General features: G+C 43.5%; 1 protein-coding gene across 3 annotated transcripts in view; it reads left to right on the top strand.

Moving 5' to 3' along the window:
* Nucleotides 1–580: 580 nt before the first annotated feature.
* LOC142743296 (amine oxidase [flavin-containing] A-like) overlaps nucleotides 581–27887 on the top strand; it is a 129495-nt gene continuing 102188 nt past the window's right edge. For 2 of the 3 annotated variants that reach the window (XR_012881538.1, XM_075853917.1), the window contains exon 1: nucleotides 581–791. Coding sequence is in view for 2 of the 3 variants with exons in the window: in XM_075853917.1 (XP_075710032.1) it covers nucleotides 759–791 (33 nt within the window). In the remaining variant the exon portion in view is untranslated. The remainder of the gene's footprint in view (nucleotides 792–27887) is intronic. The other variant, XM_075853916.1, reaches the window with a different exon arrangement.

Genomic DNA, 27887 nt, shown 5'->3' with positions numbered 1-27887 from the left:
CGCTGATGTGAACAGGCCCTAAAATTTATAAAATCTCACTCACATGCTGCTGAACATTTTCCACACAGAAATCAGAGCATGCTGGGAATTTTCAAATCTGCAGCACAGTCCGCTCGTAAATTTCAGTCCAACGTAGAAGGGATTAAATCCGTAGCAAAATTCGCACGTAACACGTGTAGATTTAGCTTCAGAAATCCTGCAGGTGACCTTATACAAATGACGGCCCAAGATGCAAATATATTTATATTATGTCAGTATACTTTAGTACTGCTAGACAATAGAATTGCTCCCATCCAGAACGAGAGGCGCTTCATTCACTACCACTTTTGATTTTCAGGCTTCTAGAAATGCTGAGTGACAACTGTGTGTAATAGCTGCCATATTGTCACCCAACTTTCCTAGACAAGAACGAACGGGCCAAACAGAAGAGGACAGCCCGGGTGTTTTCCATTGGGCAGCACATGGGGATTACATGGCGCTGCAGTGTCTGTAGTTGACGATAGGGGACTCCCCTCCCTGCTGCTTTCACAATTGCCCTGTAGCAAACTTTTTGATAGGATCACGTCCACGTCGTGGCCGCCAGCCCGACCTTCCAGCACACAGGGAGGGAAGGCGGGACAGTCCCTGACTGGAGCCAGACCAATGCAAACACTGGGAGCTACGGGGAGAGGGAGGGGCCACGCTGGCTCGTCTGTATTCAGCCTGATGTGCCAGTTCTACCAGTGACTGAGGCGGCACAGCAGCCATGAGCACCGTTTATGATGTCATTGTCATCGGCGGAGGCATCTCAGGTCAGATCAATCTCCCCGCGGTTTACTTGCCACCTAGAGTACCAGTTTTGCCGCGCCCTCTGTTTACGACTATTTTAGGGTTTGACGCATGTGGTGCCATGCAACAGAGCAGCGACTCCTGTGTGCCCAGCAGTCATAGAAAGTCTATGGCAATGTTATTCACAACCTTATAGTGCAAATATCGGAGCCAGAACCTCGTCGGTGCAATCTGATTGCAGCGATATTATTATTAAAAAGCCATTGTAATGAATTGTGTATTTTTGGGGGGTTATGATGAAAATATAGCTGCATTTAAGTCTCTTCTGCTACTTTATATAGTGCTAGTAGCTGTCATGAGAATGTATGGATGCATATGGGGTTTAAGGCTTGCTTTAGTGCTTGGCTTTTAGGAAGGAACATATCTAGTAACTGAAATATTTGCATCTGTTTTTGGTTACAGTCTGACACCTGGCATGATGCCCAGCACGTTGCATAAGGCTGATATATACCCTAGAGACACATCAAGATATGACCCATGTAAATAGATGCACTCAAATCACTCGGAGATGATGGTATTGGGCACGTGTGGCATTGCTTTGGCTCTTCTGAATAACTTTACTAACTTTTCACAGTTCAGCTGATGAGATGTGGGGAAAGTCAAGTGAAATGGAACCTGGCCTTAAAAATGAAGCTGCCCCTTAGAGTGGCATTAGCGCTTATTTATCAATGCCATTGTGCCAGTTTTCTGTCATAATTGCATTGAAAAAAATTGTTTAGGCTGTACGCCATATTTATCAGGCCCCCCACCACATTTTCTAATACTTAGGTGTAGCCTGGCATAGCTCAGTAGCTGTGCCATGTTCATCAATCCGTGTGCACCGCATTGAAGAATACGGCACAAGGGATGATGTTTCACAAGCTGCCGCGGTCACGTGGGTTGAAACATCATCCCAGGAGAGATATAAGGGAAAGACTGATGCATCGGCCTTCTTTTGTGTCCACTGTTTTGTTTGGCTCAAATAACTGAGGCAAAAACCGCATCAAAACTGCGTGTGTGATCCTGGTCTAATTACGGGGTTTGCGGTTTTCATTTATTTTTTTGCCTATACAAACAATCACTTTACATAGCCGAATTTGCAGCAGACTATCAGGCATGATAAGTAAATGGTTGGCATTACAAAGTGTTAAATCCACAAAATGTGCACGAGTATGTAGCCGTTTTTCATTGTGGATTTGATGCCGATTTACCCACAGCATATTGTCTAAATGAACATTGCCTACTATGACATTACTTTTATTCTAAGGGTATGTTCACACGGCCTATTTACGGACGTAATTCGGGCGTTTTTGCCCCGAATTACGTCTGAAAATAGCGCCTCAATAGCGCTGACAAACATCTGCCCATTGAAAGCAATGGGCAGACGTTTGTCTGTTCACACGAGGCGTATATTTACGCGCCGCTGTCAAATGACGGCGCGTAAATAGACGCCCGCGTCAAAGAAGTGACCTGTCACTTCTTTGGCCGTAATTGGAGCCGTTATTCATTGACTCCAATGAATAGCAGCGCTAATTACGGCCGTAATGGACGCGGCGTTCAAGCGCCTGCACATGCCGGTACGGCTGAAATTACGGGGATGTTTTCAGGCTGAAACATCCCCGTAATTTCAGCCGTTACGGACCCCCGCCGTGTGAACATACCCTTATTGTGGCTTGTGTACCTTTAAAGGGGTTTCCCGAATATACACCCTAAGGCCTTATTTACACGGACGTGTTAAAACGTCCGTGTGTAGGCCGTTGAAACAGCGTCCGTCACACGGATCTATATAATTCAATGTGGCCGTTCACGCGGCCGTTGTTTCAAGGGTCCGTGAGAAAATAGGACCTGTCCTATTTTTTTTCACGCTTCACGCATCCCTCCATAGACTCTATTCTATGGGGAATGCGTGATATTGCATCCCGCAGCGCAGAGCACGGATGCTCCTCGGATGTGAAAAACGCCAGTCCGAGATGTGCAACGCTCGTGTGAATCCGGCCTAAAGCCCAGCTTTACTTCTCCTTGTTGGACCTGTTCTGAGTATTGTAAGAACCCTGCTATACAAATCAGTGCTTCCCCTACTCCCTGTAGTAGGAGAAACATGGTCACCCCCGATTTCCCCAGTAATAGCAGCAACAACAGAGTATCTTCCCCTGTTTAGCCAGTAGAAGCAGCATCAGGGTCTCCCCCAATCCTGTCCCAGTTGTAGAAGTAGCAGTGTCACCCCTATCCACTAGTAGTAGCAGCAGCTTTTGGGTCCCCCCCTTTTCCCCCCAGTGGTAGCAGCAGGGTCCCCCATATCCACCAGTAGTAGCAGCAGCAGTTTTGTCCACCCTTTTCTCAGTAGTAGCAGCAGTGGGGTCCCCCTGATCCACCAGTAATAGCAGCAGAAGTTGGGACCCCCCTTTTCTCTCAGTAGTAGCAGCAGCAGCAGCAGCAGCAGGGTTCCCTCTATCCACCAGTAGTAGGAGCAGCAGTTTTGTCCACCCTTTTCAGTAGTAGTAGCAGCAGCAGTTTTGTCCACCCTTTTCTCTCAGTAGTAGCAGCAGCAGGGTCCCCCATCCACCAGTAGCAGCAGCATTATTTGTGTCCCCCCCCCCTTTTCTCTCAGTAGTACCAGCAGCAGCAGGGTCCCCTCTATCCACCAGTAGCAGTAGCAGCATTATTTGTGTCCCCCTTTTTCTCTCAGTAGTAGCAGCAGCAGGGTCCCCTCTATCCACCAGTAGTAGTAGCAGCAATATTTGTGTCCCCCTTTTTCTCTCAGTAGTAGCAGCAGCAGCAGGGTCCCCTCTATCCACCAGTAGTAGTAGCAGCAGTATTTGTGTCCCCCTTTTTCTCTCAGTAGTAGCAACAGCAGCAGTAGGGTCCCACTTTTTTCTCCCAGTGGTAGCAGCAGAAGGATCCTCCCTCTTTCCCCCTACCGTAGTAGTAGCAGCAGCTGCGTGGTTTCAACTTTCCTCTGAATTAGGATATGTTTACATAATTGTAATGACGGGGGTAGGGAAATAGACAAGTGAGCCCTAATCTACCCACCACTCAGTCCCTGCCTACTTGCAACGACCCTCCCTAGGCGACGGGGTACAACTGGGCGACGGTCCCTACGCTCAATAAGTGCACGACAGACAAACAGACAAGGGTACACAGAAGCTAACGGAAATGGGGCAGTTGCGCACGGCAACACCGTGAGCAACAAGAGTGGTGAACGAGCGGAGTCAAACCAGGAGTGTACGAGGTACCAAACGCAGAGCAGGAGAGTAGTCAGTAAGCCAGGGTCAGTATGAAGCAGGGTCAAATAGTTCAAGAAGCTGCAGCAGGGCCAGGAAACCAAACGAGAAGAATCACAAGCAAGGAGGAACAGGAAAGGCAGGTATAAATAGACAGAGGGCGGGAGCGAGCTCCGTCTGGACAGGCTGTGATAGGCTCTCCCACTCCTAATCCTGCCATCCTGAGTGATGGAAGATGGAGTCAGTCTCACAGACATGGAAGCAGGTGCAGACTGATTACCTATGGGCGTTGACGCAGAAGTTGTGCCTGGCAGATCCTTTACAATAATTGTTTTACAATTGTGGAGGTCTTTGTCAAAACTGCCGCCTTTTTACTGTGATTGCACAAGAATCGACACAAAAAAGACTCACGTAGAAATACCCTTCGTTACCGTCTACCCGCTTTCCACAGTAGTAGTAGTAGTAGTAGTAGAAGTAATAACTGCAGCATACCCCCTACTTTTCCTTCAGTAGTAGTTCCTCACAGCAGTAAGCTCACACCTCATCAATACTTACCTCTCACACACGCCCACAATGTGCCCACTGCTGGCAGCTACATGCAGCACCGTATTTCTGGCTGCTGCGTCTAGCTGCTTGTTCCTGCATCAGTTTCTGCTAACAGAGGTCGATGGAGAAGCTCACCATGAGGTTAGATTCACACGAACTTGTCCGTTTTGAGTCCCCAAAAAACGCAGCGTTTTTTCCTGCGTTGCTATTCCGTTTGCCATCAGTGTGTGTCCCGGTTTTTGAGGTCAGTGTTGGTGCACATATTTTAATTTTTTTCTCAGCCTTTCTTTAGCAACTGGTGCGTGAATCATGGACAGCACACGGATCAGGTGCGTGTGCTGTCCGTGATTTTTACGCATTCAATGGGTGCGTGATCCGCAAAAACGAACCAGAATAGGACATGCAGTGAGTTTCACGCAATGGACACACGCTTCGTGAAAAACAACACGTCTGGAGATTTTTAAAGAAGACTATTTGTAAAGTTGCTTTGTTTTTAATTTTAGATACATTGGAGCCATATTAAATATATATATATATATATATATATATATATATATATATATATATATATATATATATATATATATATATATATTGGTTGCGAAGGAAGGCATATCCTTTAACCTGGAGTTCTATGACATTTTATGTTGGAACCTTGGCTTGAAGCTTTTACATGACAAATGTTTCAGATTTTATCTCCTTTAGAAACCTTGGACAATGATCGCTGGAGTTTTTATGTTTTTACACAGCTTATCAACAAAGCTATTTCTTGTCAAAATGGCCAGACAAAGTTCAATAATGTGTGGCATAGTAGGTCAGAGCTAGCCGTGTAGTAGATAATAAAACTCCAGACAATTGCCGTTGTCTCTGGGTAGAGTCCAATGTTATAAAGACTTGATTAAGCTTCCCATTTACATCAATGGGAAAGCGCGTCGTTCGTACATACAACACGATTTTCTACGCGAGCGTTTTTAAAAAACGCATTGCGGAAGCAAAAAAGCTTCTTGTCCATTCTTTGGCACGTAAAGTGCGCCAAATGTTCCCATAGACAATGGGTGTCCTAATGACGCAAAATGCGTCAAAAACTTTTGTATTTTAAAAGGCGCTTCGCAAGAAACTCTACTGTATTTTACGCGTCTACACGTCCATTTTTTTTTTGAGTGTCGTGTGAACATGTTTATATTGCGGTGCAGGGAGAAGACAGAAGTCGCTAGAGGTGAGAAGATATTTTTTATATTACTAACTTTATTTTTTTATTTTGCAGGTTCTGCTCAACCGTTTAGACTACTTCGTAGATACGCTGGACTACTTAGATTACGTTTTTTTAAAAATAAAATAAAATGGTTAACGAGGGTTGTGCGGGGGAATTTTTATTTGAATAAAAATATATTTTCTTAGGATGTATTCAAACTGCGGTTTTGCCATGCAGCCGAAAACATTGAAAAAATTGTGGTAAAAACGCATGCGCTATTCGATGTGGTTTTCGGCCGCAAGGAAAGACGTGGCAAAACTGCACTATGTGAATACACACTTCACACAGAGTTTTTTGCAGGCAGAAAAAAAAATATGCCTCAGAATTCCTTCTGGAATTTTGAAGACGATTTTAAACTGCCTGCACTTTTTTTCCACTGTTTTTGCAGCCGTCGTCCACGGCCATTGAAGCTAATGCAAGAACCATGGGCAAAAACGTCTCCGAAAAGATTTTAATGGGTGGTCAGAGGCGGAAGCCGCAAGAAAGGAAACACTGCTTTTTTTTCCCCCCATGAGCGGTCAAAAGCCACCCGGGAAAAAAACGCCTCTGCCTCCCATTGAAATCAATGCGGGGAGATTTCGGGGGGTTATCTAGCGCTGATTCCGACGTGATTTCCGCATCAAAATCAGCGTCAGCAAGCTCTATGTGAACAGGGAGTTATATCTCTGTTTTTTTAATACTTTACTACCAACTAGGTAATGGCAGTTGTCTCATTGATGACAACCATTACTAAGGCGGGGCTTAGTGTTAGCCAGTAAAAAGGCTGCAACTAACCCCCCATTATTACCCTGGTACCCACTGCCACCAGGGGTATCGGGAAGAGCCGGGTACAATCCAGTAGTGATGATCGGGCGACTGTGGCAGCCGCAGTCTGGTATTATTAGGCTGGGAAGGGCCAAAAACTGGCCCTTCCCACCCTGGTAATGCTAGGCTGTGGCTGTTTTCTTGTATCTGGCTGGTCATGAAAACGGGGGGGGGGCCCATGAAGTTTTCAACAATTTATTATTATTTTTTTAAATAACCAGTCAGATACAATAAAACAGCCGCAACCTAGCATTACCAGGGTGGGAAGGGCCACTGTTTTTGGCCCTTCCCAGCCTAGTAATATCAGCCTGTGGCAGCCCCAGTGCCCGACCATCACTACAGATGATCGGGTACTGGATCATACCTGGCTCTTCCCGATAACCCTGCTGGCGGTGGGTACCGGGGTAATAATGTGGGTTAGTTGCAGCTTTTTTGCTAGCTAACACTAAGCTCTGCCTTATTAATGGACGTCGTCAAACAGACAACTGCCATTACTAAGGTGGTAATAAAGTATTAACAAAACACAGAGACATAAGAAAATAATTTTGTATTGAAATAAAAACTCCCCCACACAACCCTCTTTCACCATTTTACTTAAAAAAAATAAAAAGATCATCGAAGTAGTCCAATGACGCTACGACATAGTCCAAACGGTCCAGTGGAACCTGCACACCAAAAAAAGTAAAAGTTAGTAATATGCTGCTGCTTCTTCAATCCTTATTCCTACTGTGAATCGCCATGTAGTTACATGGCGGTTCACAGTAGGAGCAGGGAACGACGGAGCAGCGGTGCTCGCCGCTGATCCTTCAAAACAGTGCGTATGCCACTGATCCTTCATAGCCGCCAATCAGCTGTTTGGAAGGAACAGTGGCGAATACCACTGCTCCGTCAAGCGCCCCCCCCACACACACAAACCCCCCCCCCAAACATGCAACAGCGCCACAGACAGACACACACAATCCCACCGCCCACACATTCACACACCTTACCTGCAGCCGGTCTTCTCCAAAATGGCGCCGGCCTCCCCCTTACGAACCAGCTTCTGTGCTGGGTCACTCTAAACTGCGCAGTACAGCGCTAGACGGCAGAGGATGTAACAAACGACTCCCATTCGTTATGTACTATGGCCTGTAGCTGCTGTATTCCATCTGTGTATGTGTCGTTAAGAGACACATACACAGATTAAATAAAACATGGCAGCGCCCAGTAAATGAAAAGTGTTAATAAAAAAAAAACATTTCTTGTGAAAAAATAAATAAAGTACATATAAAATGTTATTAAATAAAAACACAAATTAATAATAAAAAAAAAATTCATGACTCCTTTCCTTTAAATAGATTTGGTTTCTCTTCATTTTGTACAGCATGCCATAAAACCGGTCGGCGTCTTTTTGTGACATTAAGGAGTTTGATAGATGCCAACCAAAGGCAGATATCTGTGGAAAAGCTAATATGATGTGATTTAATTTTTTTTGTTTGTTTTTTGTCATATGAAGCTGTTGGCAATACTTGTAAAGTCATTCATGCCAAAAACGACAGATGTGTACCCTATCAATAGAAGCCCAACCTAGGTCAGCCCAGGTTATAGAGCAAGGCAGAGATCATAGGACGGTTTATTGCGTTAACTCCTTCCCTACTGCGCCCAGTCATTTGACGTCAGGCGGTGCAGGTCCCCAGCCTACAACAACGTCTTTTGGCGTAGCTGTAGATGAGGCTGATGAGCGCTCGTGTGAGCGCTCATCCTCTAAGCAGGAGCTGTAACTAACAGCTCCTGATCTTGGAGGAGCCTGCTGAATACAGCTGGGGTTGGAAAACTTTCAGACCCCAGCTGTTTAACCCTTTGTTTACCGCGGTCCGGGATTCCGGTGATGCAATCAAACACCAGGGAATCCCTCTGCAGTCAGCCCTGGGGACCTACAAAGGACCCCAGGGCTGTCCTTTTCCGTTTGCCTGCTGTTCGGGCACACTATGTGCTGCCCTAACAGCAGCCTGTGTCATAGTGACACAGTGTAATGTATTAGCATACAGGAGTATGCTAATACATTACAAGTTATAAATAAAGTTATCCCTTAATGGGATTTAAAAAAAAAAAGTAACAAAAAAATTAATAAATAAAAAAGTCATTATTTTGCATGAAATATATTTTATTGCCCCCACATTACATAAAAACAAAAAACCTACACATATTAGGTATCTACACGACCGTAATAACCTGAAGAATTAATTTATGTGCAGGTAGGCTAGTTTTTATAATAGTTAAAGGGTTTTTACAGGGAATAAAAACAAGTTTTCTAATGGCTTTTCAATATACTTACCTTTCTGTTTTCCCATCATTTCTGCTGCTGTCTGTACATTGCTACATAATGACATCATCATCCATAGGGCCGGTCACCATCTACCAATGTGACGTCACTATAGACAACATATCATTGCATTATTATTTTACAATTTTAGGCGTAACCCCTTAGTGACCAAGCTTGTTTGGACCTTAATGACAAAGCCAAATTTGTCAAATCTGGTATGTGTGACTTTATCAGAGAATTACTCTGTGAAAGTTTTGAATATCCAAGTAATTCTGACATTGTTTTTTCGTCACATGTTGTACTTTATTTTAGTGGTAAAAGTAGACTGATACGATTTGCGGAAATAACTTAAAAAATAGAAAAATTGAAGAAATTTTGTAAAAATTATAATTTTTCCCTATTTTTAACTGCAATATGTCACATATGTACATACATACTGTACAATTTTTTATTATTAAATATATATTTCCATCTCTTTACTCTATTTTGGCAGCACTTTTGAAAAAAAATAATAATTTTTGAGCAATTTAGAAGACTTACAAGTTAAGTAACAATTTTATAAATTTTGTAGTACATTTTGTTTTCCTGCATCAAGCCAGGTTTTCATAGGCTCATAGGTGTCAGAATGGTGGAAACCCCCACAATTGACCCCATTTTGAAAACTAGACCCCTTAAGGTATTTATTAAGGGGTGTTGTAAGTATTTTGACCCCACAGTTTTTTTGTAAGAATTCATGCAAAGCAGGCATAAAAAAATATAATATAACTTTTTTCATAAAAGTATCACTTTGAAGACCGATTTCTTTGTAAAACGATCATGAGAATGAAGAAACACACCCCAAAAGTTTCTCCTGTTTTCAAAAATGCCCCATTGTGACCCTAATGCGTTGCCTGGACACACGGCAGGGCCCGAAAGGGAGGGAGCACCCAGAGGCTTTCAGGACTCATATTTTGCTTGAAAATGTTTTAGACCCCACTGTACATTTGGAGAGGTTTTGAACTACCAGAACGATAGAAACTCCCCATAAACGACCCCATTTAGAAAACTAGACCCCTTAAGGTATTTATCTAGGGGTGTAGTGAGCATTTTGACCCCACAGTTTTTTGCTAAATTTAATGCATAGCTGGTGAAATTTAAAAAAAAAATCACTTTTTATATAAAAGTATCACTTTGAAGACCGATTTCTTTGTAAAGCGACCATGAGAATGAAGAAACACACCCCAAAATCTATCACCCTGTTTCTCCTGTTTTCAAAAATGCCCCCATTGTCACCCTATTGCGTTGCCTGGACACACGGCAGGGCCCGAAAGGGAGGGAGCACCCGGAGGCTTTCAGGACTCATATTTTGCTTGAAAATGTTTTAGACCCCACTGTACATTTGGGGAGGTTTTGAACTACCAGAACGATAGAAACTCCCCATAAATGACCCCATTTAGAAAACTAGACCCCTTAAGGTATTTATCTAGGGGTGTAGTGAGTATTTTGACCCCACAGTTTTTTGCTAAATTTAATGCATAGCTGGTGAAATTTAAAAAAAAAATCACTTTTTATATAAAAGTATCACTTTGAAGACCGATTTCTTTGTAAAGCCACCATGAGAATGAAGAAACACACCCCAAAATCTATCACCCTGTTTCTCTTGTTTTCAAAAATGCCCCCATTGTGACCCTAATGCGTTGCCTGGACACACGGCAGGGCCCGAAAGGGAGGGAGCACCCGGAGGCTTTCAGGACTCATATTTTGATTGAAAACGTTTTAGACCCCACTGTACATTTGGAGAGGTTTTGAACTACCAGAACGATAGAAATTCCCCATAAACGACCCCATTTAGAAAACTAGACCCCTTAAGGTATTTATCTAGGGGTGTAGTGAGTATTTTGACCCCACAGTTTTTTGCTAAATTTAATGCATAGCTGGTGAAATAAAAAAAAACAACACTTTTTATATAAAAGTATCACTTTGAAGACCGATTTCTTTGTAAAGCGACCATGAGAATGAAGGAACACACCCCAAAATCTATCACCCTGTTTCTCCTGTTTTCAAAAATGCCCCCATTGTGACCCTAACGCGTTGCCTGGACACACGGCAGGGCCCGAAAGGGAGGGAGCACCCAGAGGCTTTCAGGACTCATATTTTGCTTGAAAATGTTTTAGACCCCACTGTACATTTGGAGAGGTTTTGAACTACCAGAACGATAGAAATTCCCCATAAACGACCCCATTTAGAAAACTAGACCCCTTAAGGTATTTATCTAGGGGTGTAGTAAGTATTTTGACCCCACAGTTTTTTGCTAAATTGAATAAATAGCAGGTGAAAAAAAATTTAATTTCACTTTTTTCATAAAAGTGTCAGTTTGAAGACCGATTTCTTTGTAAAGCGACCATGAGAATGAAGAAACACACCCCAAAATCTATCACCCGGTTTCTCCTGTTTTCAAAAATACTCTCATTGTTGCCCCAATCTGCTTATTAGACGTGTGGCTGGGCCAAAAAGAGAGGGAAGTACCCTTTGGCTTTCAGGGCACAATTGAATAAATTCTAGGCCCCATCTCATGAATTTAGAGGCATTGAGCTGCCTGAACAAAAAAAAAAACATGCAGAAATGACCCCATTTTAAAAACTAAACCCCTAAAGGTATTCATCTAGTGGTGTAGTGGGCATGCGGACCAAAAATTTTTAAAGAAGGAAATAATGGGTATTATTTCAGACACTATGGGTATATAATGTTTTCTTCAAACTCTTATTACGTTTCCACATGAAATAGAGGAGACGTGGTAGAAAGTTATTTTGTTAGAAATATGCCACATTAATAAATTTGTGCGGCATACAGAAGAGAAGTGAAGCCGTGTATTCATAACGGATACATGTCGCTATAGACGTATTTGCCTGTACTTATGACTATGTCTTGCTGAAGAAGCAGTTGGTGCGATTATGATGTCATTGTGGACAGAATTCTGTCCTAATATAAAATCAGTCAGAGAGGAAAAAATAAACTGTACTGGAGTGACGGGCAATATCTTCAAACAAATGGAGGAAAATGTATCCAACTATGTTGCAAACTCGAGTCTGTTCACTAGATAGAAGAACACCTGCAGGGCTGCCATGACAAGGTTTTTTTTTTCAGTGACTGGTTGTACAACGTCTCTTTAGCTCCATCAATCCTTATGAGGGACGAATGTGCCAAGTGACGCGGTAACTTAACAGGCCCCTGCCCGGCAAGGTCGGAACCGCTATGTGCACAAAACAACCAATCACCTACAGAATATATAAAGGGACAGTGTCCAAAACCATCTATAGGAACAGTAAAGGATTACTAATCCCCAAAATGATGTCAGTATTTCCAGAAGAACTGTAACAAAGCCCATGGTGTATTGATAAGGAACAGCTCGATTATTAGAGATCCTCCAAATAAAAAAAAAAGATCATGCCCGTATCACGGTACAGAATTAGGAATGTAACAGCTGTATGTAGCAGGACATAGTCATAAGAACAGTCAAAATAAAAAAATTGTGGATGTGGGATTTTGTACTGGACAATTAATTCCAGCACTTGATCACCCACAAATAAATAAAAAAAATCATAAGGGGTAAAATTAGTTTCACGGTCTGAAAAAAATGTGCTCTACAACCTCTCCCACAAGAAATAATCCCTACTTGGAAAGCCCACGAACTAAAAAGAAAATATAAAGAAATTGACTCCCTAAAAAGACCCCCAACCCATTTTTTTTTTTTGTGTTAAATTCTAGTAATTTGCAACCGTGTGAAAGGTTTCGAAACAGGGGTAGTTACAAAAGGCTGGGTTTGATGGACACATGGGGCAATAAAAGCGGGTATCCCTCCTCCTGCCATGCTTGCTACATACCCGACACCTTCTTTGGGGATATTTTTGGGTCTCAGTGGAAGGAATAGGGTGTAAAAAGTGGCGCTCTGAAAGCCTGCGCACATCCTCAGATTCGCAGGATTGTGCTGGTATAGTGGACTCAAAAAGGAGATGCTCAATGACCTTCTCCTGAAATTGAAGGAAAGTGAGCGTTCCTTCGGCTTTTTTGAAAATAACAAAACTGTTATAGGTAGCAACCTGGATGAGGTAGATTGCTACCTTTTTGTACCAGGCCTTATTTTTGCGCTTCACCAGGTAAGGCTGAAGCACCTGGTCGGAAAGGTCTACACCCCCATAAATTTGTTGTAGTCTGTTAAACAGACAGGTTTCTGCTTTGCAGTGGTAGCCCCCCTCTCCGTAATTGCCACAGTGGTGTCCGTGTGTACGGTGGACAGCATGTAGACATCCTTCTTGTCGGCCCACTTCACTGCAAGCAATTCCTGACTTGCAAGGGCCATGTATGTTCCTTTTCCCAAACGCCTGGACACCAACTGTTGTGGGAGTCCCACTCTGTTCTTCCGTACTGTCCCACAGGCCCCTGTATTTGCAGCATGGAGGGCTTTATAAAGGGCAACGCTTGTATAAAAATTGTCTGTATAGACGTGGTACCCCTTGTGCAGAAATGGCTCCATTAGGTTCCACACAATTTTGCCAGAGGTGCCAATAGTTTCTGGGCAGCCTGGGGTATGAATTTGGCAGTCCCTGCCTTCATAGATTTTGAAACCGCAGGTGTAACCCGTTGTGCTCTCACACACTTTGTACAATTTCACCCCATATCTGGCTCGTTTGGAAGGGATGAATTGACGAAAGGAAAGACGCCCTTTGAAGCTCATGAGCGATTCATCTACAGACAAATTTTTATCAGGGGTATACAACTTTAGAAATAAATCACTTAGAAGGGTGATTAATGGCCTTCATTTATTAAAGAGGCTCTGTCACCAGATTTTGCAACCCCTATCTGCTATTGCAGCAGATCGGCGCTGCAATGTAGATTACAGTAACGTTTTTATTTTTAAAAAACGAGCATTTTTGGCCAAGTTATGACCATTTTTGTAGTTATGCAAATGAGGCTTGCAAAAGTCCAAGTGGGTGTGTTTAAAAGTAAAAGTCCAAGTGGGCGTGTATTATGTGCGTACATCGGGGCGTTTAAACTACTTTTACTAGCTGGGCGTTTTGAAGAGAAGTATCATCCACTTCTCTTCAGAACGCCCAGCTTCTGCCAGATCACGCTGTGACGTCACTCACAGGTCCTGCAGCGTGTCAGACGAGCGAGGACACATCGGCACCAGAGGCTTCAGTTGATTCTGCAGCAGCATGGGCGTTAGCAGGTAAGTCGATGTAGCTACTTACCTGCAAACGCTGATGCTGCTGCAGAATCAACTGTAGCCTCTGGTGCCGATGTGTCCTCGCTCGTCTGACACGATGCAGGACCTGTGAGTGACGTCACCGCGTGATCTGGCAGAAGCTGGGCGTTCTGAAGAGAAGTGGATGATACTTCTCTTCAGAACGGCCAGCTAGTAAAAGAAGTAAAAACGCCCCGATGTACGCACATAATACACGCCCACTTGGACTTTTACTTTTAAACACACCCACTTGGACTTTTGCAAGCCTCATTTGCATAACTACAAAAATGGTCATAACTTGGCCAAAAATGCTCGTTTTAAAAAAAATAAAAACGTTACTGTAATCTACATTGCAGCGCCTATCTGCTGCAATAGCAGATAGGGGTTGCAAAATCTGGTGACAGAGCCTCTTTAAGCCGATCATAGGCTGGGTCACTTCTTGGGGGGACTTGGGAATTGTCAGTAAAATGCATGAATCGCATTAGGGCCTCATAGTGGTTTCTGGACATCACTGCTGCAAATACAGGGGTAGCGTGGACAGCACTAGAAGTCCAGTAGGACCGGACAGAGTTTTTTTTTAACCAAACCCATATTGAGGGTAATGCCTAAATTTTTTTTTATTTCTGGGACACTTGTGGGCCTCCACATTCTGGAGTACATAGACGCAGGCTTTTGTAGAACAAACTGCCTAGCATACAGATTAGTCTGCTGGACTATCAAGTCTAGGACCGTATCACATATAAATAAATTAAAAAAATTATAGGGGGTAAAATTTTGGACGTCAACACTAATTCCTGGGGTCGCTTCAAATTGGGGTACTTGGGGGGAAAATGATAGTGCAGGATCCCACATCACTGGAGGGACTGCAACACTCAGCCCTGCACTTGACACCTCTACAGCGACTGACGTATCCACCACCATAGGACTATGGGGTTCAGCGGTAGAATTAGAATCGTCACTGTCGGGAACAAATTCTGAAGCGGTGTCTGTTTCGCTTTCAGAAGTGTCGGAACATAGCAAGGCGTAGGCTTGCTCTGCGCTGTACATACGCTGAGACATATTTCTAGATATGTGTATGTATATATATATATGTCCTATAAGTCCTAACCCTAAAGTAAACCTAAAATCCTAAAAACGACACAATTTTTTTTTTTTATATAACAGACGTAAAATAAATTCTAACGGCCCTAAACACGAACGCTAAACTAGCCCTAACCCTAAAGTAACGCTAAACTAGCACTAAACCTAAAGTAACGCTAAACTAGCACTAACGCTAAACTAGAACTAACGCTAAACTAGCACTAACGCTAAACTGCCGCTGATGCTAATATAGATTTTATATATTATATATATATATGTATATATTAGAACGATGATTTTTTATCACTTTTTCTTTCTTCACAGAACAGGACGCAGACTGATTTCTCTCTCCTCTCAGAACAACTACAATGGGAGGAGAGAGAAACACAGCCCATGTCCTGGCTGTGTTATGAAAATAACTGTCAGTGATCTATGTGATAAGTTTTATCACAGAGATCACCTGATCAGGGACCAGTCACAACGGTCCCTGACTGTTGCTGTGCTAGCTACCAACATGGGTAAGCTTTGCACTGCGCATGCGGGCGCCATTTTGGGGGGGGGGGGAATCGGACCAGGGGGGGGGGTCGGACCAGGGGGGGGGAATCGGACATGAAGGGGAATCGGACGGGGGGGGGGATCGGACGTGGGAGGGGGGGCCGCACTAATTACCCGTTCTCTCTCCTCTCTAAGGAGTTATTCCATGAGAGGAGAGAGAAATGGCGATGATCTGCCGCTTTAGCGTGAACGCCGTGAAATAGCGATTCACGGCGATCACGTGACCAGAGACCACTCGTTATGGTCTCTGGTCGTTGCTCCGAACTCTCAGCTACCTCCGGTAGCTGAGAGAACGGAGCTCTGATCTTTCGTTTCGGCGCTACTTTAGGCTAAAGCGATCATGTGAAAAGGCGTCGCCTTAGCCTAAAGCCCATTAGTGAGGAACGTAAAAAGGCGTACTGAAGGGGTTAATGACCGGTCCATTTTGCACGTTAATGACCAAGGATTATTTTTTGTTTTTTCATGGTCGCATACCAAGAGTCGTAACTTTTTTTAAATTCCGTCAACATAGCCATATAAGGGCTTGTTTTTTGCGGAACGAGTTGTATTTTGTAATTGTACCATTTTTAGATGCTTACAATATATTGATTAACTTTTATTAACTTTATTTTAGGAGAGAATTGAAAATAAGCAGCTATTCCAGCATTGATTTTCACGTTATAAGTTTACGTCGTTTACTATGCAGCGTAAATAACATGTTAACTTTATTCTATGGGTCAGCACGATTACGGCGATACCAAATATGTAAGGGTTTTATATGTTTTCCTACGTTTGCACAATAAAAACCCTTTTAGAAAAAAATTACTTGTTTTTCCATCGCCGCGTTCCAAGAGCCGTCATTTTTTTATTTTTCCGTCGATGTGGCCATATGTGGGCTTCATTTTTGCGGGCCAATGTGTAGTTTTCATTAGTACTATTTTTGGGTACATAGGACTTATAGATTAACTTTTATTTTATTTTTTATGGGGGGAATGGGAGAAAAGAGAGAATTTTGCCGTTGTTTTTTTGCGTTTTTTTTGGACGCCGTTTATCCGGCGGTTTAATTAATGTGTTAATTTTATTGGTCAAGTTGTTACGATCGCGGGGATACCATATATGTGTATGTGTTATTTGTTTTGACACTTTTACTGAATAAAACCACTTTTTGGGCAAAAAAAGTAGTTTTATTTGATTTTGACTGTAATTATTATTTATTTTTTTCCACAAACTTTATTTAACTGATTGACATTTTTTTTTTTTAAAGAGGCTCTGTCACCAGATTTTGCAACCCCTATCTGCCTTTGGCCGCAGATAGGCGCTGCAATGTAGATTACAGTAACGTTTTTATTTTTAAAAAACGAGCATTTTTGGCCAAGTTATGACCATTTTCGTATTTATGCAAATAAGGCTTGCAAAAGTCCAAGTGGGCGTGTTGAAAAGTAAAAGTACAACTGGGCGTGTATTATGTGCGTACATCGGGGCGTGTTTACTACTTTTACTAGCTGGGCGTTGTGTATAGAAGTATCATCCACTTCTCTTCACAACGCCCAGCTTCTGGCAGTGCAGACACAGCCGTGTTCTCCAGAGATCACGCTGTGTCGTCACTCACAGGTCCTGCATCGTGTCAGACGAGCGAGGACACATCGGCACCAGAGGCTACAGATTATTCTGCAGCAGCATCGGCGTTTGCAGGTAAATTGATGTAGCTACTTACCTGCAAATGCTGATGCTGCTGCAGAATCAAATGTAGCCTCTGGTGCCGGTGTCCTCGCTCGTCTGACACGATGCAGGACCTGTGAGTGACGTCACAGCGTGATCTCTCGAGAACACACTGTGTCTGCACTGCCAGAAGCTGGGCGTTCTGAAGAGAAGTGGATGATACTTCTCATCAGAACGCCCAGCTAGTAAAAGAAGTAAACACGCCCCGATGTACGCACATAATACACGCCTAGTTGTACTTTTACTTTTCAACACGCCCAGTTGTACATTTGCAAGCCTCATTTGCATAAATACGAAAATGGTCATAACTTGGCCAAAAATGCTCGTTTTTAAAAAATAAAAACGTTACTGTAATCTACATTTCAGCGCCGATCTGCTGCAATAGCAGATAGGGATTGCAAAATCTGGTGACAGAGCCTCTTTAAGTCCCACCAGGGGACTTCACTATGCGATGTGCCGATCGCATATATAATGCTTTGGTATACTTAGTATACCAAAGCATTATTGCCTGTCAGTGTAAAACTGACAGGCAACCTGTTAGGTCATGCCTCCGGCATCGCCTAACAGGCAGTTACGGAAGACAGACCTGGGGGTCTTTGTTAGACCCCCGGCTGTCATGGAAACCCGACGGCGACCCGCGATTTGTTTGCGGGGGCGCCGATCGGGTGACAGAGGGAGCTCCCTCCCTCTGTCAAACACATTAGATGCCGCTGTCACTATTGACAGCGGCATTTAATGGGTTAAACTGCCGGAATCAGAGCGCGCTTCGATTCCGGCAGTTGCAGCAGGAGCCAGGCTGAGTAGAACAGCCGTGCTCCTGCCGCTGATTGCGTGGGTACACTGGCAGTACCCGCGCCATCACAGGACGGATATATCCGTCCTCCTGCGCGAACTAGCAGCTGCTGAGGACGGATATATCCGTCCTTCGGCGTTAAGGAGTTAAATAATACTTTTTTTTCGTTCTGCGGAAAAACACTTTAACAATCATTACCCAGTGTTGACCAGTATCAAAGAGCAAACTGTGCATGCCCCTCTAAATGTTCTGGATTTCCTGTAACCAATCTAATGAACAATGCATTCCAGCCTCTCAGAACTGTCCTGGAAACTCCGTGAAAGTATTAGGACAACAGCAGCAAACACAGCCAATCATTGCTAAACCCTGCTTATAGTCACTTCGCATTTTTCTACAAATAAACTTAAGAAGCGGGCAATGAAACAACAAATCAATTTTGTGGGTCTTCAAAATAATCTGTCACAGACTTAGGGTATAGGGTATGTTCACACGGCCAAATTTCAGACGTATACGAGGCGTATTATGCCTCGTTTTACGTCTGAAAATACGGCTCCAATACGTCGGCAAACATCTGCCCATTCATTTGAATGGGTTTGCCGACGTACTGTGCAGACGACCTGTTATTTACGCATCGTCGTTTGACAGCTGTCAAACGACGATGCGTAAAAATACAGCCTCGTCAAAAGAAGTGCAGGACACTTCTTTGGACGTTTTTGGAGCTGTTTTCTCATAGACTCCAATGAAAACAGCTCCAAAAAGGGACGTAAAAAACGCCGCGAAAACGCCGCGAAAAATGCGAGTTGGTAAAAAAACGTCTGAAAAGCAGGGTCTGTTTTCCCTTGAAAACAGCTCTGGATTTTCAGACGTTTTTGTTGACTACGTGTGAACATACCCATATTCACACGCTTAACCAAAAACGTCTGAAAATACGGAGCTGTTTTCAAGGGAAAACTGCTCCTGATTTTCAGAAGATTTTTTGCGGCATTTTTCGATGCATTTTTTACTGCCGTTTTTTTAGCTGTTTTCTATAGAGTCAAAAAACGTCCCAAGAAGTCACCTGCACTTCTTTTTCACGTCCGTTTTTTTACGCAGCTGTTTTTCAAACCGGCCGCGTAAAAAAACAGCCCATTAGAACAGGCCGTGTGAACATACCTCTGTCTGAGGACCGCATAAAAAAGGGACAGATAGACTAATGAAATCAGTGTGTCACTCATTAGGTAAATTGCCAAGGTTTAAGAAAACGTACACTTTTTAGTTGCGGCGTGCTGGAAGATATGCAGGGCTTGAGTCCAATGATATTCATGTATTCATGCTGCCCCTGCCCCCCAGCGCCTATTGAGAATTTTCTCCCTATTGTTATACATAGGAAGAAAAGTGGCAATCAGTGGCTGGAAGATGGGGGCAGCATGAATATCATTGGACTCAAGCCCCTCATTGAGTCCGGCACGCTGCAAGTATAGCATCTGGAATCTCCTAAACTATGGCGATTCACCTAATAAGTAACAGACCTTTGAAATCAGCGTGTCTCTTTTCATTTTGCTGCCCTCACACAGGGCAGCATAAATATATATGACAGATCCACTTTAATACAAGTAGAACTATGCAATACATTATTTACTTTCTACAGTTACCTGTTGCTTTGTGGTTATTTTTTGCACCAAGACACTTATATAGAAATATATTTGCATGTTTTGCTGACGCATGTGTACTGGTGTATTTGATGTATGGATAGAACATGGGGGTTTACAACACCTGCTATATATTTAAAGGGAATGTGTCGCCAGAATTTTTTTTTTCACTTAAACAATTAGTATTTAAGTGATTACACATTGTTTTAATTTTTTCAAAAGTTAGGAAATATTATAAATTAGATTCTAATTTATAACATTTCCATGTGTTGGCCACTAGAGGGAGCAGTTCCCAAAATTGCAGCATGGTCACTGTCGTAAAGCAACCTTATTGATGTATGCTGCAAATTTGGGGTGGACACACTCTCCTCTAGTGTCCTCACACAATCCCCCCTCCCTTCTTCTGGCTAGTGCTAGGAGAAGGAAGTGTTTGAATGTCTTCAAACCTCCTACACTGTGTACCGCCATTTTCTGAGCGACTGCACAGTGTAGGAGGATTAGATACAGGGCTCAGCAGACAGTAATCCACGAACATAATACACACAAACATAATACACACGAACATAAAGTACCTGCTCCTGCCACCGCTGGTCTACGCTTCTCTGCCTTGCGCTTCGCTTCGTTGAACATATGGCCGGAAGCCGCAGCCGGAAGTCGTCATCTTACAGTCCAGCAGTGGCTTCCGGTCCACATGAAAATGGAGCCGGATTTCACTCTACGAACGTGCTTCGTTGTGGTCTGTGTGGGAGCGGCGCATGCGCCGTTCCCAAACAGACGGCGCAAGCAAAAGAAACTTAGCAGGCCAAGTTACATGTTAACATAGGACCCCTTCTTTGATATCACCTTCACAATTCTTGCATCCATTGAATTTGTGAGTATTTGGACAGTTTCTGCTTGAATATCTTTGCAGGATGTCAGAATAGCCTCCCAGAGCTTCTGTTTTGATGTGAACTGCCTCCCACCCTCATAGATATTTTGCTTGAGGATGCTCCAAAGGTTCTCAATAGGGTTGAGGTCAGGGGAACATGGGGGCCACACCATGAGTTTCTCTCCTTTTATGCCCATAGCAGTCAATGACACAGAGGTATTATTTGCAGCATGAGATGGTGCATTGTCATGCATGAAGATAATTTTGCTACAGAAGGCACGGTTCTTCTTTTTGTACCACGGAAGAAAGTGGTCAGTCATAAACTCTACGTACTTTGCAGAGGTCATTTTCACACCGTCAGGGACCCTAAAGGGGCCTACCAGCTCTCTCCCCATGATTCTAGCCCAAAACATGACTCCGCCACCTCCTTGCTGACGTCGCAGCCTTGTTGGGACATGGTGGCCATTCACCAACCATCCACTACTCCATCCATCTGGACCATCCAGGGTTGCACGGCGCTCATCATTAAACAACACAGTTTGAAAATTAGTCTTCATGTATTTCTGAGTCCACTACAACCGTTTCTGCTTTTGAGCATTGTTTAGGGGTGGCCAATTAACCCCTTAAGGACGCAGCCTAGTTTTGGCCTTAAGGCTCAGAGCCCATTTTTCAAATCTGAAATATTTCACTTTATGTGGTAATAACGTCCGAATGCTTAAACCTATCCAAGCGATTCTGAGACTGTTTTCTCGTGACACATCGGGCTTCATATTCGTGGTAAAATTTGGTCGATATATTCAGTGTTTATTGGTGAAAAATTGCAAAATGTAGTGAAAATTTGGAAAAAATAGCATTTTTCAGAATTTTAATGCATCTGCTTGTAAAACAGACGGTTATACCACCAAAAATAGTTACTAGTTCACACTTCCCATATGTCTACTTTAGATTGGCATCGTTTTTTTAACATTCTTTTATTTTTCTTCGACGTTACAAGGCTTAGAACATAAACAGCAATTTCTCATATTTTTAAGAAAATTTCAAAATCCTTTTTTTTAAGGCACTTCTTCAGTTCTGAAGAGGCTTTGAGGGGCCTATGTATTAGAAACCCTGATAAAACACCCCATTTTAAAAACTAGACCCCTCAAAGTATTCAAAACAGCATTTAGAAAGTTTTTTAACCCTTCAGGCATTTCACAAGAATTAAAGCAAAGTGGAGGTGAAATTTGCAAATTTAATTTTTCTTGCTGAATTTCAATTTTATTCATTTTTTTTCTGTAACACAGAAGGTTTTACCAGAGAAACACTACTAAATATGTATTGTCCAGATTCTGCAGTTTTTAGAAATGTCCCACATGTGGCCCTACTGCGCTCATGGACTAAAACACAAGCCCTAGAAGCAAAGAAGCACCTAGTGCATTTTGAGTCCTCTTTTTTATTAGAATATATTTTAGGCAGCATGCCAGGTTTGAAGAGGTGTTGAGGTGCCAAAACAGTAGGAATCCCCGAATAGTGACCCCATTTTGGAAACTACACCCCTCAAGGAATTCATTTATGGTTGTTGTTACCATTTTGACCGCACAGTTTTTTCACAGCACATATTTGAATTGGGCTGTGAAATTAAAAAAATGTCATTTTTTCCAATAAGATGTCATTTGTGATCAAAATTTATTATTTTCACAGGGAACAAAATACCCCATTTTGTTGCCCAATTTGTCCTTAGTGCGGCAATACCCCATTTGTGGTGATAAACTGCCGTTTGGGCCCATGGGAGGGCTCAGAATGAAAGGAGCGCTATGTGTTTGTTGGAGTCCAGATTTTGCTGGATTGGTTTTCGGGTGCCATGTTGCATTTGCAGAGCCCCAGAGGTATCAAAGCAATGGAAACCCACAGAAGTGACCCCATTTTGGAAACTACACCCCTCAAGGAATTCAAATATGGTTGTTGTTACAATTTTGACCGCACAGTTTTTTCACAGCACCTATTTGAATTGGGCTGTGAAATGAAAAAAATTAAATTTTTTCCAATAAGATGTAATTTTTTATCAAAATTTCTTATTTTCACAGGGAACAAAATACCCCATTTTGTTGCCCAATTTCTCCTGAGTGCAGCAATACCACATTTGTGGCGATAAACTGCAGTTTGGGCCCATGGGAGGCCTCAGAAGTGAAGTAGCGCTGTGTGTTCTTTGGAGTGCAGATTTTGCTGGTTTGGTTTTCGGGTACCATCTCGCATTTGCAGAGCCCCAGAGGTATCAAAGCAATGGAAACCCACTAGAACTGACCCCATTTTGGAAACTACACCCCTCAAGGAATTCATTTATGGGTGTTGTGACCATTTAGACTCCATAGTTTCTTCACAGAACTTATTTGAATTGGGCTGGGAATTAAAAAAAATAATATATTTTCCAATAATATGTCGTTTTAGCTCAAAAATTCTTATTTTTACAAGAAATAAAATACTACATTTTGTTGCCCAATTTGTCCTGAGTGCGGCAATATCCCATTTGTGATGATAAACTGCTGTTTGGGCCCATAGGAGGGCTCAGAAGGAAAGGAGCGCTATGTGTTTTTTGGAGTACAGATTTTGCTGGTTTGGTTTTCGGGTGCCATGTCGCATTTGCTGAGCCCCAGAGGTATCAAAGCAATAGAAACCCACCAGAAGTGACCCCATTTTGGAAACTACACCCCTCAAAGAATTAATTTATGGGTGTTGTGACCATTTTGACCCCATAGTTTTTTCACAGAACTTATTTGAATTGGGCTTGGAATTAAAACAAAATTAATTTTTTCCAATAATATGTAGTTTTGGCTGGAAATTTCTTATTTTCACAAGAAATAAAAACCCCATTCTGTTGCGCAATTTGTCCTGAGTGCAGCAATACCCCATTTGTTGTGATAAACTGCCGTTTGGGCCCATGGGAGGGCTCAGAACGAAAGGACCACCATTTGGCCTACTGGGGATTTTCTCGTGCAAAGTCATGTGTGCAGAAGCCCCTGAGGTACCAGTACAGTTGAAACCCGCAAGAAGTGACCCCGTTTTAAAAACTACACCCTTAAGGCATTCATCTAGAGGTGTAGTGAGCATTTTGACCGGAGAGATACACCCCATAAACTGTAATGTGGGTTCTCCCGGGTATGGCAATACCCTACATGTGGCTGTTATCAGCTGCCTGGGCACACAGCAGGGCTCAGAGGGGAAAGACGAGGGGGGATAAGCTGTGCGGAGTGCATCAGGGTAAGTAAAATTGGGGTAAATTATAAAACAAGGGATGTATGATAAATTTTAAAACACTCTTTCATACAGAGCTCTGGTTTTTCGGGACACGCGTTACATTGATATATTGTGTCCTCCCTTATACCCCTCTTATAGCAGACTTTGCACCTCTTTTGACTTTTTCCCTTCTTGCCAGTTTGGGGAACTTCTCCTGGAAAGTGTTGCCCTGGTACGATGCGTGTGGCCCCGCTTCCAGAAGTACTGGGTCCCCCCCCCCCGTTCCTGGTCCCTAAAGATTAGGTTCTTGATAATCACCTCTTGAAATTCCAGGAAAGTTCCCCTCTGGCCTGTACATCGACGTAGCACGTACACATTGTACAATGCCATCTGTATGATGTGCCCGGCCAGCTTCTTATACCACACCGCATGGCGCTGTAGGGCTTCGGGACTTGATCTGACAAGTCCACCCCTCCCATGTACCTATTGTAGTCCAGGATGCAGTCTGGTTTAGGGGTCTCTGTACTGGTACCTCGTACAGGTACATGGGTACTGGTGTGACATCTCTCTTGTCCTTGTACTTGACACACAATATGTTGCTGCTAGAATGTTGCCCTGCGCTCACCCCTTCTTGTTTGCCCTGCAGAGTCTTAGGGAGGCCTCTCAGATTTCTTCTAGCAGTGCCGCATGCCACAGGACTGGAAGCGAGGCAGTTGAAGAGTGGGACGCCGGTATAAAAATTATCCAGGTAGAGGTGGTAACCCTGGTCCAGCAGTGGGTGTACCAAATCCCACACAATTTTTGCATTAACTCCCAGTAAGGGGGGGCATTCTGGGGGCTGAGCACTGGTGTCCTTCCCTTCATATATCCTAAACCTGTAGGTATACCCTGATACACTCTCGCACAGCTCATACATCTTCACGCCATACCTTGCCTTCTTACCCGGCAGGTACTCGCGGAATTGAAGCCTCCCTTTAAAATCCACCAAGGACTCATCAATAGAAATACACTTCTCGGGGGTGAATGCTTGGGAAAACCGGGCACTGAAACGGTCTAATAGGGGTCTCCGTTTATACAAACGGTCAAAACTGGGGTCATCTCGGGGTGAGCATGTCTCATTATCAGTATGATGTAAGAAGCCAAGTATTGCCTAATTTTTTTTTATTTTTTTTAGGTTACAGTTCAGTTCTGAAGTTGCTTTGATGGACCTATATATTAGAAACCCCTATGAAACACCCCATTTTAGAAACTAGACCCCTCAAAGTATTCACAACAGCATTTAGAAAGTTTATGAACCCTTTAGGTGTTTCACAGGAATTTAGAGCAAAGTAGAGGTGAAATTAAAAAAAAAATTTTGTCAGAAAATCCACTTTATACCATTTTTTTTATAACACAAAAGGTTTTACCAGAGAAACGCAACTTAATACGTATTGCCCAGATTCTGCAGTTTTGAGAAATATCCCACATGTGGCCCTAGTGCGGTAATGGACTGAAGCACCGGCCTCCGAAGCAAAGGAGCACCTAGTGGATTTTGAGGCATCCTTTTTATTAGGCACCATGTCCGGTTTGAAGAGGTCTTGTGCTGCCAAAACAGTGGAAAACCACCAAAAGTGACCCCAAAAGTGACCCCATTTTGAAAACTAGACCCCTTGAGGAATCCATTGTAATTTTCTTGGGGTGCACTTTATTCTGCGGGGCGATACGATTATGGCGATACCAGATGTTTATAGGTTTTTTTTATGTCTTATGGCGTTTGCACAATAAAATACGTTTTGTAAACAATCATTCACTTTTTGTGTTACCTTATTCTAAGAGCCATAACGGTTTTATTTTTCCATCAATAAAGCCGTGCGAGGACTTATTTTTTACGTAACGAACTGTAGTTTCCATCAGTACCATTTTTAGGGACATGCGACTTTTTGATCTCTTTTTATTCAATTTTTTGGGAGGTGAAGTGACCAAACAATTGTTATTGTGGTACGGTTTATTATTATTTTCTTTTACGGCGTTCACTGCGCGTGATAAATAACGAAATAATTTTGTAGTTCAGGCCGTTATGGACGCGGCGATACCAATTATGTATAGTTTATTTGTTTGTTTATATATTTTTATTAATAATAAATGACTGATAAGGGAAAAAGGGGGATTTTTACTTTTAATACTTTTAAAACTTTTATTTTCTTATTTTTACACATCTTTTTTTAACTTTTTTTTTACTTTATTACTTTGTCCCATTAGGGGACTTGAGGGCAGGAGGCCCTGATCGCTATTCTAATACACTGCACTACATGCGTAGTGCAGTGTATTAGAACTGTCAGCTACTCACTGACAGCAAGCATAGTGGGTCCTGACTTCGTCAGGACCCACTAGGCTTCCGTCGATGGCAGAGCCGGACGCCATTGTTTGGTGTCCGGTTGCCATAGCCACCATCGCCAGCCGCTATCGCGTAGCAGGCTGGCGATTGTAGCTTAACCCCTAAAAAGCCGTGATCACTATTGAACACGGCTTTTAAGGGGTTAATCAGCGGGGACACAGCGATCGGTCCCCGCTGTAGGAGCTGTGACAGCTGCTGTACGAGACAGCAGCTGTCACAGCTCCTGTATGTGTCGGGAAGACGGCCGAAATGGCCGTTATCCCCGCGACGTAATAATCCGTCGCTGAGCGCTAAAGATACAGTTAGCGCGACGGATTATTACGTCGCTGAGCGCGAAGGGGTTAATAGCTTTATGCCCACTTGCAAACCTCTGGAGGATCCTACACAGTGGCGTAACTACCACCGTAGCAGCCGTAGCGGCTGCTACGGGGCCCGCGGCATGAGGGGGCCCGTGTCGCCCACCGGCACGGGCCCCCACCATGGCTAGAGGCTCCGCTTGCAGCCGCTATGGCTGCTACAGCGCGACGCCACTGAACACGACTACGGCAGAGCAGGGAGTTATCTCCCCGCTCTGCCATTAAACAAAATACATGTATTCCCTATCCACAGGATAGGGGATACATGTGTGATCGCTGGCAGCGATAGGGAGAACGGGGGACTGAAAGTCCCCTGAAGTTCTCCATCACAAACCTCGGACTTCTGGGGTCTGTGTCGGCAGCTCCGTAGAAATGAATGGAGCGCCGGTCGCGCTTGTGCGCATGCGTGACCAAAGCTCCTTTCATTTTTATTGAGCTGCGCAGACGCCGGAAGTCAGAGGTTAGTCATGGAGAACTTCAGGGGACTTTCAGTCCCCCGTTCTCCTTATCGCTGCCAGTGATCACACATGTATCCCCTATCCTGTAATCATGTTTTCAGTACGGGACAGTTGTCCTGCAGCGAGGCAGGGACTCCTAGCATCGTACATAACTATGATGCTAGGAGCCCGGCTCCCTGCACTGTATTCGGTCCGGGACTTCCGGCCGAAATACGTTCCGTCCATTACGGACGTAACATGGTCGTGTGAATCCAGCCTCACAGGTGTCTGAGATTGATTACAATGATCCAAAGAGCCCTAAGGGTATGTTCACACGCTGAGCCAAAAACGTCTGAAAATACGGAGCTGTTTTCAAGGGAAAACAGCACCTGATTTTCAGACGTTTTTTGAGCAACTCACGTTTTTCGCAGCGTTTTTCGCGCCGTTTTCACTGCGTTTTCGTGCCGTTTTTCCGGCCGTTTTTGGAGCTGTTTTCAATAGAGTCTATGAGAAAACGGCTCCAAAATGTCCCAAGAAGTGTGCTGCACTTCTTTTGACGAGGCTGTAATTTTAACGCGTCATCTTTTGACAGCTGTCAAACGACGACGCGTAAATTACAGGTTGTCTGCACAGTACGTCGGCAAACCCATTCAAATGAATGGGCAGATGTTTGCCGACGTATTGGAGCCGTATTGTCAGACGTAAAACAAGGCATAATACGCCTCGTTTACGTCT

Source organism: Rhinoderma darwinii, chromosome 2, assembly GCF_050947455.1.
Source record: "Rhinoderma darwinii isolate aRhiDar2 chromosome 2, aRhiDar2.hap1, whole genome shotgun sequence".
In the NCBI taxonomy this organism is placed as follows: domain Eukaryota; kingdom Metazoa; phylum Chordata; class Amphibia; order Anura; family Rhinodermatidae; genus Rhinoderma; species Rhinoderma darwinii.
The sequence above is the reverse complement of the archived record's forward strand: the minus strand, read 5'-3'. Positions and strand labels throughout refer to the sequence as shown.